This window comes from Elgaria multicarinata, chromosome 11 (genome assembly GCF_023053635.1).
Source record: "Elgaria multicarinata webbii isolate HBS135686 ecotype San Diego chromosome 11, rElgMul1.1.pri, whole genome shotgun sequence".
Lineage (NCBI taxonomy): Eukaryota > Metazoa > Chordata > Lepidosauria > Squamata > Anguidae > Elgaria > Elgaria multicarinata.
Window position 1 is genome coordinate 28865573 of NC_086181.1, and position 18970 is coordinate 28884542.

An 18970-nucleotide genomic window follows, 5' to 3' on the forward strand; every position below is an offset into this window, starting at 1 on the left:
GATGAGATTTTAATGTCTCCATCTTGAATGCAAGGAAGCCACCCCGGTTCTTCCCTCTGCAGCTGTATTGGATTGTTTGTAACATTTTTATCCTGGCCTTCCTCCAAAGAGCTATGGGAGAGATACATACCCTAACGCTGAGTTTGTATCTGACACAACCTGCAGGCATTACACTGGATTTTTTTGCCACATGGATCTTTAGAGAAGAGCTTAGCAGGGAGTGGGGCGCATCAATGTAGATGTTTAAGAAGAGAACTAGAAAAAGCACATGGGATACAAAGACTTCCTCACCATCACCAGAAACACTCAAATCATTCCTTCTGGAGAGGGGCTTGAGAAGGATGGGAATAGCATGGAGGGATTGCCCTGCCACCTCAGTGTCCATACTAGATGTAGCCATTCAGCCAGTCTGGTCTGACTCCTATATCAGGGGGCTGGGGTTTTCTGAGAAAAGGGGGAATTTACTGGGATTGTGGGGGAAGACTTTTAGCCGGAATTATTTTAGTGTCTCAAGAAGGGAGAAGGATCTGGCAGCTCTTGAAGGAAGGGCTGTGGGAGTCAAGAGTTCTAGGCTAGGTGTGGGCAGATGTCAGACTTGCAGGTTTTTTACTAGAACCCTGAGATCCATGGACTGGAGCCATTGTTGGCATTGTTAAACATCGGTAGTCAATAATCCTTGCCTGTTTGATGCACATCACCCAGCGATCTACCGGTAGATCCTGATCCACCTCGTGGGCATCCTTGCTCTAGGCAGGAAGTTGAGTGGGACCTAGGGCTTGTCTTGATGAGGGAGGGGTGGATCTGGAGTGGCAGCAGGTCATCTATATGACACAGCCGCCATCTGGAACTCATCCAGGGGCAAACCCCCAAAGCTTCACTTTTAAAAAGTCGGGGGCTTACCTCAACTTTTAAAATCTTGGAGCGAGGCAACGGCATCTGCAGTCTGTCGCCCTTGCTCCAGAGCTGCGTTGGAAGCATGTCCCAGCTGATGTTGACCCCTGATTGGTCACATGGCCAGGACATAGGGAGGGGGCGGGCCAGTGAGCCGAATGGCTGCTGGTCCGCCTCTGCGCTTCTTCGGCATGGGGAGAAGCCGAGAAGGGTTTACAAAAACAAAAAACTGGGACACGAGGAGCAAAGCAAACCTCCAAAGCAAAGGTTTAAAAAACAAATGGGGACTGGAGGAGGCACAGGCGCCCAGTGCATAGGTGCAGCACCTCCTCCGAAACAAAAGTTTAAAACAAAACCTGGAAACTGAGGAAGTTCTCTTCCTCCTCCTCCTCTCAAGCAAAGCCTCGTGCTCTCTCCTTTGCATGGGCATAACGCGAAGGAGCATAGATGTGGGACTTTGGGGGCTCGCGTTGCCAAAGCGTCATCATCAAGTTGAGCCCCTAGCTGGTTAGAACAAGGTATGCTGGGAGCCAGGCAACTTCGCCTCTTGCAGCGAGGTATATCAGGCCAAGGATTCGCACATCAGTGGAGCTCCAGCAGTGTAAGTTCAGTCGCAAATTGGATGCTACCATCTGTGGGCAAACCAGTGCTAAGCAAATAGGGGAGAGCCACCATAGAGGAGGAAGGAAAGGTGGGGAGGTGGGGAAAGCAACATCTCTCCACCCATATTGTCCTCCAACGCCGAAAACAACAGCCCTTCAGTTGGGAAGTCAGACCAGTGCTTCGGCTTAGCTCCACTTTCCCCAACCTGCTGACCTCCAGATGTTTTGGACCATAGCTCCCACAATCCCTGACCACTGTCCTTGCAGGGCGAGGTTGATGGGAGTTGTAGTCCCAAACATCTGGAAGGCACCAGGTTGGAGAAGGAGGCTTTAGTCAAGACAGAACGGTACCTGTGGCATGAAAATGTTATGACTCCTTTTTCATTCTCTCTGGTTCCGCCAGGGATCTACATCCTCGACCGGCGTTTCCGGGGCTTGGACGAGTCGTGTACGCAGCTGACCTCTTTCCTCTACAGTTTCTGCCAGCAGTCGCGGCGGCAGCGCATCATCCAGCGAAACCGCACAGAGCGGCTTTCTGACCTCTTGGACTGGAAATATTTAGGCAGGGTGAGCTTCCTCTGCCAGGGGACAGTAACCTGGTCCTCCCCACAGAGATATCCTTTCTTCTGGCCTGCAGGCCCCTGGTATTTTTTCTGCCTCTTAATTCTCTACGTGCCACAGTTCATTTATTTGCCCCCAGAGGGCGCTCCGTCCAAATGTCAACTCCGGCTTTGTTTCCCCAAGTGGCTCTTCTAATCTTAACAATCAAGGGCAGGGACAGGTAACTTGTGGCCCTACAGATGTTTTAGCCCACAATTCCTAAGATCCTTCACCATTGGCTGTGTTGGCTAGGGCTGATAGGTGTTGTTGGCCAAAAAGTCTGGAGGACCACAAGTTGCCTTCCCCTTTTCCTTAAGCAGACTTCTCCCAGAGGTTGAAAAGCCCGTGTCTCAGCTGTACCACCTTAAGCTGTTAGAAGGCGAGGGCTCCCATGACTGGATGCTCCTCCATGAAAAAAATCTCCACATATAGAAAAAGGAGTAGTGTCAAGTGCTCTAGCTGAGCCTCCTCAATGACATCATCATTTTCTATACTGGGAGATATTTTTTGTATAGGGAAGGATTCAAACACATGAATTGCAGGCTGAAGAAATGGTGCAGCCCCAGACAGCGTTGTTGGTTTGTTTATTTATTTATCCATTCATTCATACAGGCATACAAACATGTATATCCTGTCTTTCCAGTGCTCGCACACTACTCAAGCTTGCTACCAACAATTACAACCAACCATAAAACAGAATAAAAGTCACATACTTTGTGTGTCTGTGTGTATATTTATACACTCTCTCTCTCTTTTACACACACACACACACCTCCACCATAGTCAGGACACAGAGGAGGACCTCAGTCAGATTGTATTTATTTATTTATTTATTTTATTTATTTTATTTATTTATTTATTTTATTACATTTATATACCACCCCCCCCCAGCCGAAGCTCTCTGGGCGGTTTACAACAATTTAAGGATTTTTATGCCGCCATTCAGCCAAAAAAGGCTCTCACGGCGGCTTACAAAAGTATTTCTTGACAGTCCCTGCCCACAGGCTTACAATCTAAAAGACATGACACAAAAGGAAAGGGGATTGGGAGGGAGGAGGAGGAGGGGGGAAAGGAAAGCAAATTTAGGCACTACAATCTTAGTTGCAAAGTTCAGCAGTTACAGTTGACAGCAGGAGGGAGGGGGCTCTCAGCTGGAGCTGGACCCAGGCACGGTGGAGAGGGGCCTGGCTGCTGCTTCCTCCCTCACTGGTGGCCTCTGCAGAGACAGTTGGTAGCAGGAGGGAGGGGGCTCTCAGCTGGAGCTGGACCCAGGCACGGTGGAGAGGGGCCTGGCTGCTGCTTCCTCCCTCACTGGTGGCCTCTGCAGAGACAGTTGGTAGCAGGAGGGAGGGGGCTCTCAGCTGGAGCTGGACCCAGGCACGGTGGAGAGGGGCCTGGCTGCTGCTTCCTCCCTCACTGGTGGCCTCTGCAGAGACAGTTGGTAGCAGGAGGGAGGGGGCTCTCAGCTGGAGCTGGACCCAGGCACGGTGGAGAGGTGCCTGGCTGCTGTGGAGATTGTAAGCTGTGGTCTGGCATTATCACCTCAGTGGTAGAACTGGGAACTATGAGATTATGGTTCTAGGTACAGGGGAACTGTGTGTGTTTAGGCTAGCTGGGTTGTACAAATGGTATTGTGCTTCAGTAGAGAGTAAAGGAAAGTGACTGGCACATGGATATAATAAGGGAATCTCATTCTCATGTTTATTTTCTGTCTCTTCCCGCCATCCCCTCCTTCCTTTGCAGTATTACATGTATGCCCGGCATATGGCACTAGCGAAGGCATTCCCGGACAATTTCACGTACGAGCCGCACGAACCGACAGCTGTGAGTATGGCGCCGGGTGCAAGAGGAGGGGAATGTAAGCCTTTATGTAGGGTTCACCTTGCGCCAGAGTCAGTGTCTCCTTGGCGTAGATCAGTGGTAGAGCACAGGCTTTGCGTGCACATGGTCCCAGGTTCAATCCCCGGCATCTCCTGCTGAAAGGATCTTGGGTACCAGTGCTGGAACATTGTAATGATAATAATGGCGGTGATGCCATCAGTGTGCATTACATTCAAGAGAGTACCAGAGAACAGGTCCCAGCCCCAAGGAGCTTACAATCTTACAATCTGACACAGGTAAGGGCATACAAGGGATGAATAGGCATATATTTCAGTTAGTCAAACTCCAGTTTAGTAGGGCAGAGATGGGCAGACTTTGGACTTGTTGGATATACTTTATTTTTTAATTAGAGACCACCAGAGATCCACTAGGGGAAGAGGATGGGGCCATTTAGGAGAACCTGGATGCCCCAGCAATGGCTTGCTGGGGCTTGTAGGCCTTTTCCCCCCTATCTAAACATGCATACGATTTGCACCTTAAAATGCCTTTCCTCCCTGACAGTGCTTCAGTTGACAGGAGCAACCAGGGCTTGGATCCAGATTTAGGAACATGCAATAAGGGCTGGCAGAAACAGAGTTCCCCTCCCCGCACAGCAGCACCTCCAGACCCCTGAAAATGCTACACAGGGGGTCTGCTGTGGTGCAAGGATCCCTGAAAATCGGGCAGAGGCACCTTCTGCCAACACAAGGCAGATCATGCATCCAGCCCCAGAGTGGATTTTTGCATGGAAGGATTTGTGGGCTTTGTTCTGGGAGAATCATGGTCTCAGAAACAGCCTGCCCCTTAATTCGTAGTGTATGTCCACCTGCCTGAACCACTATTTTGCACCTGACGCCTGTTGGTGGACTGCAGGGTTCCAATAAAAACACCCAAAGTCAATCCCGCAAGCCTGCCCATTCCTGGTGCAAGGGATAGCGACTGAGGCAGGGACCATGAACCCCTTTCAACCCAAGGGCTGAATTCTATCTCGGAGAGGTTCTCGGAAGCCACATTCTAGTGTTGGGCGGGGGCAAAATACCAAAAACACCAGTGTATTTTAACTTAAACCTCTTATTGCCAGTAACCAAGCCTTAGTGGGAGAGGCATTTGAAACCTTTTAGAATGAGGTAGGAAAACTGTGCAAAAGCTGGGAAGCCACCAAAAACGCAGCGGTCAGGGGAAAGGGATGGAGTCCATGGCTATCTGGGAATCCCAACTAGGCTGGATTTGGCCCACAGTCCTGAGGTTCTGCACCCCTGGACTAAGAACATAAGAAGAGCCCTGCTGGATCAGACCAAGGCCTCCTCTGGTCCAGCATTCTGTTCCCACAATGGCCGGCCAGCTGCCCACGGAAAACCTACAAGTAGGATTTGAGTGCAGCAGCACACACACCCAAGCCCATGTTCCCCAGCAACTGGTGTACATAGACATATTGCCTCCAATACTGGAGGTAGCCTAGAAGCGTCAGGACTAATACCCATTGTGAGTTGCAAAGAAACAAGTGAGAGACATTTTATTACTTGCAATTGCAAGGGCAGCAGTCAGACAGAATGCTCTGTGCCCTTAAGCAAATCTTCAACCAGCGTAACTTTTAGGAAAGTATTTTGGTTATCACAATTGCCGCCATTGTTTCTTGTTAGAATGTGCTTAGTAAGGCATTTCTCACTATCTCCCTGAAACATTACTAATCATATGGAAGTCATCCAATATGGCTACACTTAGGCTGTTTCGTTCTTTTCTACTTTCACGCTGTTGATAGCCTTCTGCTCCAGGAAGTTGTCTAACCCCCTTTTAAATCCGAATTGGTGGCCAGTATTATTATTATTATTATTATTATTATTATTATTATTATTATTATTATTATTAATTTATATAGCACCATCAATGTACATGGTGCTGTACAGAGTAAAACAATAAATAGCAAGACCCTGCTGCATAGGCTTACATTCTAATAAAATCATAATAAAACAATAAGGAGGGGAAGAGAATGCACCAAACAGGCAGTATAAAAGTCAGAACAAAATCAAGTTTTAAAAGCTTAAGGAAAAGGAAAAGTTTTTAGTTGAGCTTTAAAAGCTGCGATTGAACTTGTAGTTCTCAAATGTTCTGGAAGAGCGTTCCAGGCGTAAGGGGCAGCTGAAGAAAATGGACGAAGCCGAGCAAGCCATCACTCCATCTTGCGGTAGTGAATTCCATAGTTTCACTATGCGCTGTGTACGTGCGCTAAGGGGTGGTGTCAGTGGCTCCCCAGAAAAGCTGGGCCTTCCGAAGGGGGCTTTGAGGGAGAGGCGTTGCGCTGGGGGTTCTGGGAAGCAGTTCCAGGTGTAAGGAGGGGGAGCTCGCAAAACAGGGCATAGCTGTCCGATCCTCCCACGTTGCTTTTTTCACGCCGTTATGCCCTTCCCTTCCCGCTGCAGGCTCAGGGCTTCCGCTACCCGCGCCCGGCCTCGGTGCCTCCGTCTCCCTCCATTTCCCGTCACTCCAGCCCCCACCACAGCGAGACCGAAGAGGATGACGAGCGGTACGACGAGGAGGAAGAGGCGGAAAAGGACCGGCAGAATATCAAGCCTCCGGCCATGATGGGCCCCGTGCCCGAGTGGCGCAAGCGCTCCAAGAAGGGTTCGAGCGAAGCCAGCACGTCCTCCAACGCCAGCACCCCCACCATCCCCAGCAGCCCCAGCGACCTCAGCAGCCCCACCAACTCTCTGATCGAGGAGAAGAATTAGCCCGGCCGAACGCCGGTGCCGGCTCACCCTCCCGCTCTTTCCCACACCTCACACCCACCCCACACACCCCGACCTCAGTAGATCAGCTGCGCTGTGGCGCTGGTTTCCGAAGTGGCCCCAGAGCGTCAGTTCTAGAGCCGAGGAGGGGCTCCGGGTTGGTGTGTTTCTAATGGTTTGCCCCCTTCAGATTCTCCGCTTCGGATCAGGTTGCGCAAAGGGGGGCAAGGGGAGGTTCCGCGTGCCCCCTCCCCCATTTTAGAAGGAGTCAGAAAGCTGCCCTTAGGCTCTTTCTTTGTGTTCAGCTTGACCTAAAATATCAGGTGGCACATTCCCCCTGCCACAGCTCCCCCTCAGACATGGCCTAGAGTCATATCTCCTGTCAGCCTTTTGGGAGGAGGGGGAGAACCCTGCTGCATAAAAGGGGGGGAATGTGGGGGGGGGGGAAGAAATTGGGAAGTTTTCCTGGGTGTGACCTAGGAGTGATCTTCATGGTTCTTGGTGCTCCTGGCTGGGCCTTTGGCCAGGTAGGTACGTGGTCTGGAGGTATAGCAACACTTCCCTCAGCCAGATATTGTTCGCGGAAATGCTGCAGCCTTTTTAACAAACGTTCATAAGACAGGGTTTTGTAAGACCATGTTTTATAAACGCTAGATTATTATTTGGGGTGGGGGAGGGGCAAGTGAGTGCTCGTGACTGGCAAACTTCTAAAACGTTCCCCAACAATGTTCTAGAATGTTCCGGGATTCTAGGCAAGCCCAGTGCTTGAGGGATCCATGTTTTATAACGCAAGATTGTTAGGGTATGGGGAGGGGCAGGTGAGTGTTCTAGAACGTTCCCCAGCAACGTTCTAGAATGTTCCAGGATTCTAGGGAAGTCCAGTGCTTGAGGGGAGGCTGGAAGTGTTCATTAAACGGCAGCGCCTGCTCTGCTCCAGATTGAGTGCTGCTTATGAGGAGAGGAACGTGCTTCTTCCCAACCATGCTTCTTGAATAAGTCTGCGCGTTCCGGTCTTGCTTCTTCTGGACTGTGTTTTTTATTGAAGAATTCGGTGGAGCTGTTCAAAGCGAAGGCCCTAGAATCAGAAATTGCAACAGGCAGCAGGGATTTTGGATGTGTGGCCCTTCTGAAGCATGAGCAGCTGAAGAAAGCGCTTAAGATGAGAGGTGCAGCCTGCTTGTTAGAAGGTGTGTCTGGCTGGGAATATTAAGAGGCTTTTCTTGCCAGTGATGGTTGTTCTAGAACCTCTTAAGCACTGCAGTTTAAAGCCAACCATTAATGGAAGTGCAGCGCTCCTCTTGACCACAGGAAAGGACTTGGTCCACCTTTTTCAACCTCTGGATATGTTGGACTACGCCTGGTTCTATGAAGGAAAAGTAGGATGTGGTCAAAAGCCTTTGCCTCTAATGTGGTCAAGGGGGAGCCGAGTAAGTGTGGGTGTAGCATTCTGGAGAAGAAGGAACCCTAGGACTGACTTGCAGCATAAAGCCCTCTTAAAGTGGCTCCACTGGAGTGGAATAGGAGATCCAACCGGAAATTTCTTTTCCAGGATAGGCTGAAAGGATGGCTTTTTCTAGAGTAATATTCATAGCCTAAAAACTGTTGTTTATCCTGATGGAAGCTTGAGAGCATTCTGGAACCGTTCAAAGTGCAATATTATTCATTGCGTGTGACTTTTTTTGTTTTTTTAAGTGCCATGCTGAACTTAATGAGGTAGGACCACTGTTCGCTTACAGCCAGTAGCACGAGCTAGAAGAGAGTCATCTTAAACTTTTCTTGCTTCAGGAATGCAGTGCTACGGACGTCCAATCTATAGCCCAGCCTACCCCAATCCAGCACCTTTCAGAGGTGTCTAAAACTACCATCATCCTCAGAGTTGCCATCCTACACATCTGGAAGGCACCAGGTTGGAGAAAACTGGCATAGACCAGAGGTGGGGTAAGTCGCATAGGTCCAAAACATCTGGAGATCTACCTTCTGTCCACCCCTGCTATAGACAATCTAGAACGTATACAACATCTGGATTGCCTCCTTGATTTCTCTTGCAGGAGAGCAAGCAGTTCTGAATTATGGCCATTCCTAGAGCATGCTCTAAAGTTGTGCACTAAAATGTGAAAGCAACTGTAAGCTCTTATCGGTTCTTCTTTGAATGACTATGCCAGCCTTCCATAACCAGGTGCCCTCCAGATGGACATTATGGGAATTGCAGTCCAACATAGCTGGAGAGCACCAGGTTGGTCTAAACTAGGGCCCATTATGGCCATCCTCTTCGGTGTCTTGGAGCACCAGCCATAGCAGTTGAGATCAACATATGCCATCAAGTCCTGGACTGTGGGGAGGCCCACTCATCATGAAGATGTGAGCCTGTGCTATTGGTGATGTAGAACAGTTTGACCAAAGTTGGTCCTCTGGCGCAGACAAGCTGAAGGAAGGGCGCTGGAGGATGTACGACTTACTGTAATTGGTCCATAGATATTCTGTCCAGCACAAGAGAGGGGTGGAGCAAATGCCAACTCACACAAAGACCCTTCAGTTCTGCATCTGTTCCCAACTTTGGTATCAACAGTAAGGAAAATCACTTTTTTTAAAAAAAGACTTTCTGTGGCCTAGGTTATTATCCCTCCTGATCATGCCTTCTGTTTGCTTGGATCATGAACCACATCGTCCGCCCCCCCCCCCCAATTGGTTTAAGGTTTCACGAGCCAATGACCCTGTTCTTTTCCCCCACCAGCACCCCCCCCATCTCATAGATTTTACGGCTGTTGAAAAATGCTTGAGGTCTTCTCTCACCCCACCCCAAGTGTGAAAAAAACAAACTATGAAGAACAAAAGCTGTGTGTGAGACAATCTTCCCAATTATTTATGAATAAATTTTGCTTTGAAAACACAATTTTCCTGTATCATCTGGAGGACGTTCCAAGACATTCAGGTTAGCCGGCTGACAAGCAGGGTCTAATCCAAACATTCTCCTTCAGAGGGAGGGGTAACACTAGCTTCCCAGACCTGACCTGCCTACCGTCAGGAGCTCAACAGTTTCGGTCTTTTGATTTGTCAGATGACTCCATTTTCTCCCCCTCTCCATTCCTCTCCCCTCCCATTTTCAATTAGGGCAGCCTTCCTCAACCTGGGGCGCTCCAGAGGTGTTGGACTACAACTCCCAGAATGCCCCAGCCAGCTGGCTGAGGCATTCTGGGAGATGCAGTCCAACACCTCTGGAACGCCCCAGGTTGAGGAAGGCTGAATTAGGGACTGGGATTGGGTTTCTCTGAATGGCGCTGCAGTGGGGGGGGGTTTGCGAGGAAGGGCATCCACCAGGTAACTGCTCTTTGAGGCTGCCACTGAAGTGGATGTTGGAAACTGTGCCATCCTACCTGGGCAGGTAGGCCATAAACCCAGAGTACCACAAGTTCCAGGCAAGCCCCAAGCTCTCTCCCTGCCTGGATGAAGCTGGCTGTTAGGCGTTGCCCTCTCCTTTGGTACAAATGAGATTTCTAGGTTGTTTCAGCAGGAATTAACGTTAAAAGGCACATTAAAAATATACCTTAACTTTCATTTACCCCCTGCCCATACACAGAGGAGCAATAGATCTGCACTTAATCCCCACCCACCCCTCCCTGAATTGGTTGTGCTGGATTGAAAAAAGTTTAGAAGAAAGGCGCCTTTGTGTGTTCTCTCCCCACATGTTTGTGGAACAGACAGCATGGGAGAAGGTGGAGAAAACTCAACATTCAGTTGCACTGGGCTCAAAGCCAACACAAATAATTCCCTGTAGTGTGCAGTGGAGGGCCAGAGTTGGGTCTAGACTTTATGACTAAGACCCATTGATTTAAGTGGGTCCAAGTCAATCATGATCGACTCAAGACCCATTTATTTCAACAAGTCTACTCCAAGTATGTCCAGGTCTAGATCTACCCTCCCCCCCCCCCACTGCGGTAGGTAGACCCAGTCACAATGCTCACGGGGCAAAACTGCAGCTCATCAGGTATTTATTTCACCAGAGGAAGGTTGGTGCAGGTACAGCTCACTGCCAAGATACAGCGTCACAGATTAGAATAACGCTTAATTTGATACGCCTTCTAGCGAAAGGTCAGGAGTAGGCCTCATCTGAGGGAAGCCATGCTTGCCACAGCCCCTGCCATGGTGCACCCCTATAGCCCCAGGAAGCTCCACTCCAATCCTGGAACAGGGGCAGCCCCATAGAGGGGAGATGAGGCAGGCATACTGTATAACGTTTTCCTTCGGCCTACTAATCTCCACTGGCTTCTGTGTATTGCAAAGCTATGTGCCCATTAGGGAAGTCTGCCCCTAGCGGCTGAAGGCATCACTGCAACCTTCAACCATGCTGACCATTTAAAAGATTTAAAATTTTAAAAAATCCCAATGCGCAGACCCCTAAAGTCCCCTTAATATGCATGGTAAGGTTCAGGTGTCTGGGTTTCAGACTCTTGACGCTATGGCACAAACAGACATGCTCTGCTCATTAGTTAAACATTCAAAGTTTTGTCATTTAGTTAACTATTTGCTTGGTGGACTTTACAAAATGGTTATGGCTATTATATAGGCAAGTGGGGCCCTTCTATGGACAGAAGCATTTTACCTGAATAGCAGGTGCTGGTAACAAGGCAGGGATAGATGCTCCGTCCCTGTCCTGCCTGCTCAGTAGGCCACACAAAGTGGGATTGGACGGATCTTTGCTCTGAATTGACAAGGCAACCTTTATGCTCCAAGGAATTGATAGCACATTTGAGCATCAGCCATTTAACCAGGACAAGTTATTTTACTGCACAGGGGTGGGTGGGTCCAAAATGTTCTTACGTATAAGCGTATACACACACAATGTAGTGCTTAATGCCAAGTTTATTTAATGCCAGTTACAGAGAACTCTCCCTCCCACAAAAAAAGATGGACCAGAGTACAGAGGCCCTTATTTACTGAGCAGCCAACTTTTGGTACAGGCTGAACAAGCCACCCACACACTTGGTCAACAAGGCAGCTAGAGCTGGGAAGGGAGGCAGCAGCTCAAGGCTCAGTCGCTAGACTCGCCTAGGGTGAGGCGGTCAAAGAGGTATTCGCCAAGGCCTTCCTCGGTGGCACGCACACGCTTCAGGTTGGTCACGTGGTCACCCAGCTTCTTGATCAGCTTCACTTCCTCATTAAGGTAATGAGTCTCCAGGAAGTCACACAGCTTAGGGAAGAGGAAATAAAATCTTAACTCCATGGAAGGGAGTTCATGCATGAAACACACACCCTTCCCTTGGCCTCTACTCAAGTTCACATACATATGAGACATCCCATAATTGAATCATATGATGGAAGGGGCCTCGAAGACCAGCTAGTCCTGCCCCGCTCCCCATGTAGAAAATCCACTGCTACAGCATCTCTGAGAAGAGCCCATCTTCTGCTTAAAATCATGTAGTCCATGATCATGTCATGGTATTGGCACAAAAAGGTCAGCAGGCAAGTAATCATTTTTAAAATGAGAGGCAAGTTTCTAGTCCTTAAGAAATCTGTACACAGATGTACGAATTTCCTGAGACCGCCAAAGACAGTACTGTGCAGGAGAAGTATTTTGATCCGCTGCCATCAAAATTATGCACGTTTGCAGAACAGATGGCTCCACAATTCCATTTACAAGTGTAGAGTATACATTCTCAGACACTTTGAGTTTTAGTGGGCACGAACAAAAAAAAGTTCCTGAACCTAACCATGCTAACTTTCTTCTATAATACTTACATGGGGATCTGTATGGCGTGAAGCAATTTGGTGCAATTCCAGCAGAGCCTGGTTCACACTCTTCTCCAGCTGAAGGGCAACATCCATGGCAGCAGCTCCATTCTTCCATTCGTCCTGATCTGGTTTCTGGAGTGAGTAGTGGAGAGTTCCAGTGAGACAGTGTGCAAATTCCACCACTCTTGTTTATTATTTATTTATTTATTGCATTTATATCCCGCCTTTTTCCTCCAAGGAACCCAAGGCGGCATACATAATCATAATCCTCTCCATTTTATCCTCACAACAACCCTGTGAGGTAGGCTGGGCTGAGTTTGTGACTGGCCCAAAGTCACCCAGTGGGTTTCCATGGCCGAGTGGGGACTAGAACCTGGATCTCCCGACTCCCAGCCCAACACTTTAATCACTACACCACACTGGCTCATCCCTTTATGTCCCAGCTCTACAAACTACTGGTCCTTACATCCTGCTCTTCAATGCACACCTTTAAAGTCAGCACTCTTATCATTTCTGCTAATAGCCAATTCAGATGACAAGTGCCAACAGAAGCAGAGCTGCTGAGAAACAAATGGGGAGGTATCCTTGGAGGAAACCTTTGAGGTTTGCAGAAGCATGACTTTAAAGAAAAACCTAGACTAACCCAACGAGGATTGAGCATGCTCAGTAGCCACAAAATGCTGGGTACTAATTGGAAAAGGAAAATGGAAGTTGTCCATTTTGGAATGTCTGCCTTAAGCTCCTTAAAGGCATGATGGATGGATGGCATCCTGAATCGGAACATTCCTGCTCCAAAATGACAATACACTGCAACGTTTTGTTGCCATGTCCTAGTTCTTCCTCCCAACTTCATGCATGCACCTCAGTTCACGGCAGCCAACATTCTGCCGTGAGATGTGCAGGACAGTGCAATGTGAATGGCCTGGAAACAACTGATGCTACAGCAGCCTTCCCTAACCTAGTGCCCTCCAGATGAGTTGGACTACAATTCCCAGCATTCCCCAGCCATCCACGCTACAATATAAACCTGATCAGTGCCTTGGCTGGGGGACGACTTGGAGCTCTATGCAAGAGAGAGAGCTCCAAAGCACTACAGGAAAGTTATTGCAAAAATCTCCGATCTTTGTTGCCAAGAAAAAACATAGGTTCTCTTCCAGCCAATCAAAGCAGATTTAAAATTCCTCCCATCCCTACGTCTGGTGGTCAGCAACACTGAGACAGCCTTACTCAACTCTGTACCCTCCAAATGTGTTGGACTACAACTCCCATTATGCTCAGCAGCATGGCCATTGGCTTGGGTGTATGCCCTTCAACACAGAATCTCCATCTCAATCTGACTATCTTCAAAGCCCCTTGTCTAGGCTTTCTTTTCTTCAGTGACAATTTCATTATGGCTTCCAGCTTTAAGCCCTTCCTCTTTACCCAGAACCTCCTGCTCCCTTTCCATTTTGCTGACACCACTATGCCCATTAGATCTTGACTGGGCCACCAAACACCGCTCTGCTTCCCGCCAAGACACCCCCCCCCCCTTTCTCACTTTGATATCTTGCAGGACAACTCTACCCCCACGGCGGTTTTGGAAGGTCAAGAGCTTCTCTGCTTGCTCATGCTTCTCCTCAGACAGATGCTGGAAAAATGATGAAAACTTGGAGAGCGCCACATCATCCCGGGTGAAGTAGAAACCCTGAAAGAAAGGGAGAAGAGGAAGGTGAGGGTTCACATCCGGGGTCACAAAAACAAACAGCAGAAGTGGAACTCAACATGCCCCAAATTCACAGGTCTGTCACTAGAAGACAGGCATTCCAGTGGTAGGTGGGGCTGAAGGCAAAGGGGCGGAGCTAAAGCAAAATGGGTGGGGCCAAAAGTACTCTAACAAGTTGCTTAAAGCTTTTACTAAGCCTTGGAAGAAGCAGTCCAACCTTTGAGAATTGGCAAGAAAATGGCACAAAACCCAGAAAACCACCAAATGATTGGTGATCACAGGGAAACGGGATGAGAGCAGATTGCAATCTCAGGTTGGGCAAGGCTGGATCTGTCCCCTGAGCCTCATGTTCTGCACCACTGCCCTGATAATTGCATCGCTCACCCAAACTGCTATCTTTTCCAGGTGAAGGCAGACCTTTCATCTATGGTTCATTTCAGGTAACATACCAAACCATGAGCAGGATCCATATTTAAGCCCACTGAAATCAACAGGTCTTAAGTTAGTCGTGACTGACTTAAGTTTGATTGATTTCAATGGGTCTAATCGAAGTGTGACCAAATCTGGATCCAACCCAACAATGACTCACGAGGGCATGAAACTTATCCTTCTCCATCCTGGTGCCCTCCAGATGTGTTGAATGACAACTCCCATGATCCCGCAGCCAAATTTTGGAGTTGTAGTCTGGTGTAATTTTAATGGTTTGGCAGGATGGCCCAAACAGAGAAAACCACTAGTTTGCGAGTAGCCAGTGAACCAAAAATCAGAAGAACTCGAAATGGGTTCTCAAGCTACGATTTGGCACGATGTCCGACCGACAATCCAGTGTTATGGCTGTTGCTTCACTTTCCAGAGACCCCTGTACTATACAACTGGCAGTAGCGAGCTGGCTGAAAACCAGGACAGACAAGAAACTCTCAGTCATGGGTTGTATGTGATTAGTGATGTCTGAACCAAGTATACATCTATGCAGCTTTTAAAAGCTACTTTAGTAAGGAAATCCCTGAACGTGATTTGTTTCTTTTTCCCGGAGAAAGTGGGAAAGTGCTAATCATCCAGCAATAGCCAGCTGGGTGAAGGTCAGGCAAGAATTAGCTGCATACAATTCTGCTGGATCTCCAAAATAATATTTTGAAATAATTTTCAATAATCCCTTTCTAATTACTGTTACAAATTGAGTTAATTTCTCTTTAAATTCAGCTTGTTTTTAAACACCCCGATGCATTAATATTTTTAATACCATAATCTTATGTACACGTCTACTCAGAAGTAAATCTGAGTGAACTCCAAGTGGCTTAATCCTAGGTAAATGTGTATAGGGTTATAGTGTTCAGAGCACTTCAGACAACCTCATTATTCTTCCCAACACCTCTGTAGGGTAGGGCAGTATCCCCCTTTTATCATAATGGATTCCCACGGAAAACCCTTAGCAGTTTTGGTTCTGCAGTAGCGTTAGTTCAATGAAGTAGCTAGAAATCTCTCAGAACTATATTTACCAGCATTCCTTGGTTGGAAGCCATGGCAATTAACATTATCTGAAACTGGTTTAATATCTCAGCGGAGATCTTTAGGATTTACTTAATTTTAGCCTGCTCTTCGGCCCAAAAAGCTCCTAGAGTTGATTACAAGCCATCAGTTAAACAAGATGGTTCCTGCCTTCAGGCTTACAGTCGCACACGCAAGGAAAATGGGAGGCATAGGGAAGAGGAAAAATGGAATAGTCTTGTTAGCAGGGCTGGTGAAATGGCTTTCCCTCGCATTTGCCCTCTGGTTACAGCCTGCAGGAATGGCTGCTGGGGGTCAAAAGCCAAGGAAGAAGTAGCCTTCACAGAAGTGGTCTTTCAGGTTTCATCCAAGCCTAGCTGGTATGCAAATTAGTTGTTTAGATATAGTTGTTCCTGCCCCCAAACCACTTATTTATTTATTACATTTTTATACCACCCATCAGCAGAAGCTCTTCTTTCTATCCAATCCTTTGCTTGGCCCACCCTGTGAAGCCGGCCTCCCAATCCATATCTATCTGACCTACAGATAAAAGAGTTCAAGAGACTGGTTGGCGCTCCAGGTCATTAGGCAGAAGGGTGGGAGCAATCAATCATTAACTCCATTTTGAGGATCTTGTTTATTCAAATGCTCACAAACACTCCAGGGAATTCAATGAGTAAACAAGAACCAGAGTGGACTGGGGGGTGGGGCTGAAACCAAGTGGAGGACTGAAGTTAAACACCAGATGACTGAAGCCATGGGGGACTAAAATGGAGGACAACAGGGTGCGGTACCTACTGCTAAAAGGATAGAAAGAGGAGCAAATGTTGTGGCTAAGGAGTACTATGGGTTTAGAGGTACCTAACAACTTGATCCCTATTTGCAGGCAGGGAGCTGATTGGCATTAAGCAAGGGGAGCAATGGTTAAGATCTGGAAGGGTCATGAAGTAATCAGTTAGAGGCAGAGGCGGGATTCCCAGTTGATAAACAAAGGCAGCCTTCTGCGCTGAGGTGAACAGCAACACGGAAGAGAATCTGCCTCCCCCAACCTGCTCTCCTGCAGATGGGCTGGGGCTACAACACCCATCAGCCCCAGCCAGCACAGCCAACAAAGGACTGATTTGTAAGTTGATTAGACAAGCAAGCACTGGGAAGTTGGGGCTTTTCCACCATTACCCAAGATGATGGATTACGCCAAGTACAGGCAACAGAAAGGCTGGAAGGCATAGTCACCTGTAGATTAATCACACACCTCGGCTTTTTACTGAAAGGAGGGAGCTAGAAATGGCAGGTGGGAAGATTTAAGATGCTGCGTATCTCGAAGGAAAGAGCCATGCCTGAAATCAGGAATCCAGGGTACCCCTCCCCTAAGGTGCCATTTTGTGGTACCTAAACCAAGAGAGGAAACTGTATTTATGGGGTTCCAGGAGATCCCTTAAGCTATGCCGGCTTTCACCCACATGGTGGCCTCCAGTTGTTGCGGACTACAATGCCTATTAGCCACAGACCAATAGGAGCTGTAGTCCAACACATAAGGAGGGCAACACTGGGGAATATAACAGAAGATGCTGCAAGGGGGTAGTACGTCATCCCGGGGATTAAACTCCACCTGACTTGCTTATTCTAGGGCAGCCTTTCCCAACCTGGCGCCTTCCAGATGTCCCGGATGCTGGGAGTTGTAGTCCAAGACATCTGGGAAAGCGCCAGGTTGGGGGAGGCTGCCCTAGGGCGTACCTGCAAAAGGAGGCCTTCTGAGTGCCAATTCCACCCTGCCCGTAAGTAGAGAGAAAGAGAATCGATCCATTTTGAGCGGATTGCTCGGGCTTCGGCTTCCTGCTACTCACCAAGGACAGGTAGTTGTAGCTGGCACGGAGGAACTGGTTGACCAAGCGGTTCACGCCCGCTTCGCTCTCGGCGTGGTAGTTCTGGCGGATTTGGGAGGTCATGGTGCAAGTTGACTTCGGCTGGGCTTACTGGCTGGCTGGCAAAAGAATGAAGGGGTGGGGCGGCCGCGACCCTGCTCCGTTCAATCACTGTTGAAGCAAGAGCCAAGGAACGAGGTCCAGAAGCGGGATTCGGATCTGAACTGGGGCGTGCCGCGGTAGAGGCTTTTATAGCCGGCGGGGAGGCTCTTCCGGCGCCCTCCCTCCGCGCGGAGAGGACAAAGGCGACGCCCCGCCCCTTTTAGTGGCATAGGGAGGAGGAGTCCGGCCTAGCCTGGGTGACCAGACGCGAAAGAGATCCAGGCCCTTCTGCGCCTTTAACAATTACATAAGACAGGGAATTTCAGCAGGTGCAGCGCGCATGAGACGCTAGAGCTGCCGAAATCTCTTCGTCTACACAACTATTAAAGGTGCAGGAGCCCTGTCCTCTTTTGCAGCTGACCACCCTAGGCCGCTGGAGACTCCGATTGTGGTGGGGCTGTGTATCCAAAATGTTCAGAACCTTGAATAGCTTCTATAAAGTTCTAGCTGGTTCTGACTGAAACCCAGAATGGATTCACTGCCACCAAAGTCAGAGCCACCAGCCTCCACTGCCCTAGTCCTAGAAAATCCACAAGAGCAAGGGATAATGTGGCCAGGATCACCAGACACCTTGCCATCTTAAAACCAGATTTTGTGGGTCTTGACCCAAAAGCGACGTTCTGCAGATTTTTAACGGGATTGTGGGCTTTTTGCGTAAAATGTACAACTCTCTTGAGGCATGCTAGTGTTATCAAGGGGTGCATTTGTGCAGAATATGATTAGCGATACAATGGGTTGGATCCAGATTTAGCCATGCTTAGAGGAGACCCACTGGAATCAATGGGAATGAAATTAGTCATGAGCAACTTACGTCTCCTTGGTTTCAATGGATCTGCTCTAAGTATGACTTATTTGTTACTCAAAGTGGTGAACGTAAAATATATCATCAAAACAATGAAGTACAGCACAATAAAAATGTTAATCAGTAAAACTGCACTTTCTACAATGTGATCATAGCTATCTGGGTCACACTTCAGGGAAAACCTGCATTAAGTGATGGGTCCTGCATTAAGTGATTACACACACATATCTAGATACAGTTATCAAAAACATTGGGTTGGTTCCAGACTTAGTCCCACTTAAGTCCAATCGATTTCAATGGGTCTACTCTTACATATGACTAAATCTGAATCCAATCCAACAATTTTAAGTTCCAAATACAATTTTAATCCAAATTAACATAATACTTTCATTAGGAACTCAGAGATTACAATACTGAGCAAGCTGTGTTGAAAGAGGCTGATTGTTTTAATATGGATTTTAGCAATATTTTTGGATTTTTTTTTCTTTTGGCCAACACAGCTGCCTTTGCATTTTATGTGACTTGGAGAATATTTTTTAATAGAGTTTACGTGC

At 48.1% G+C, this 18970-nt stretch overlaps 2 protein-coding genes across 2 annotated transcripts in view; one reads left to right on the forward strand and one right to left on the reverse strand.

The window, feature by feature from the left end:
* Positions 1 to 9355, forward strand: part of GYS1 (glycogen synthase 1) — a 34153-nt gene extending 24798 nt beyond the window's left edge. Inside the window, exons 15-17 of the mRNA XM_063138714.1 lie at positions 1897 to 2060; positions 3837 to 3917; positions 6371 to 9355. Of these exons, the coding sequence (XP_062994784.1) occupies positions 1897 to 2060; positions 3837 to 3917; positions 6371 to 6679 (554 nt within the window). The 3' untranslated portion in view covers positions 6680 to 9355. The remainder of the gene's footprint in view (positions 1 to 1896; positions 2061 to 3836; positions 3918 to 6370) is intronic.
* A 2160-nt stretch (positions 9356 to 11515) lies between these two features.
* Positions 11516 to 17687, reverse strand: LOC134406920 (ferritin light chain, oocyte isoform-like). The gene is made up of 4 exons (XM_063138588.1): positions 17435 to 17687; positions 13941 to 14087; positions 12410 to 12535; positions 11516 to 11861 (listed from the first exon to the last, which is right to left on the reverse strand). Exons 1-4 carry the CDS (start codon positions 17534 to 17536, stop codon positions 11703 to 11705), a joined length of 534 nt encoding a protein of 177 aa, XP_062994658.1. The 5' UTR covers positions 17537 to 17687; the 3' UTR covers positions 11516 to 11702.
* Between the last annotated feature and the right edge of the window lie 1283 nt (positions 17688 to 18970).

Bases quoted from the DNA above. Each gene is read 5' to 3' on its own strand.
- LOC134406920 (XM_063138588.1), bottom strand. From the start codon at position 17,536: ATGACCTCCCAAATCCGCCAGAACTACCACGCCGAGAGCGAAGCGGGC. The intron at 14,088-17,434 runs GTGAGTAGCAGG...CCTTTCTTTCAG, and splicing joins GCTACAACTACCTGTCCTTG to GGTTTCTACTTCACCCGGGA. The intron at 12,536-13,940 runs GTGAGAAAGGGG...TACTCACTCCAG, and splicing joins TTGTCCTGCAAGATATCAAA to AAACCAGATCAGGACGAATG.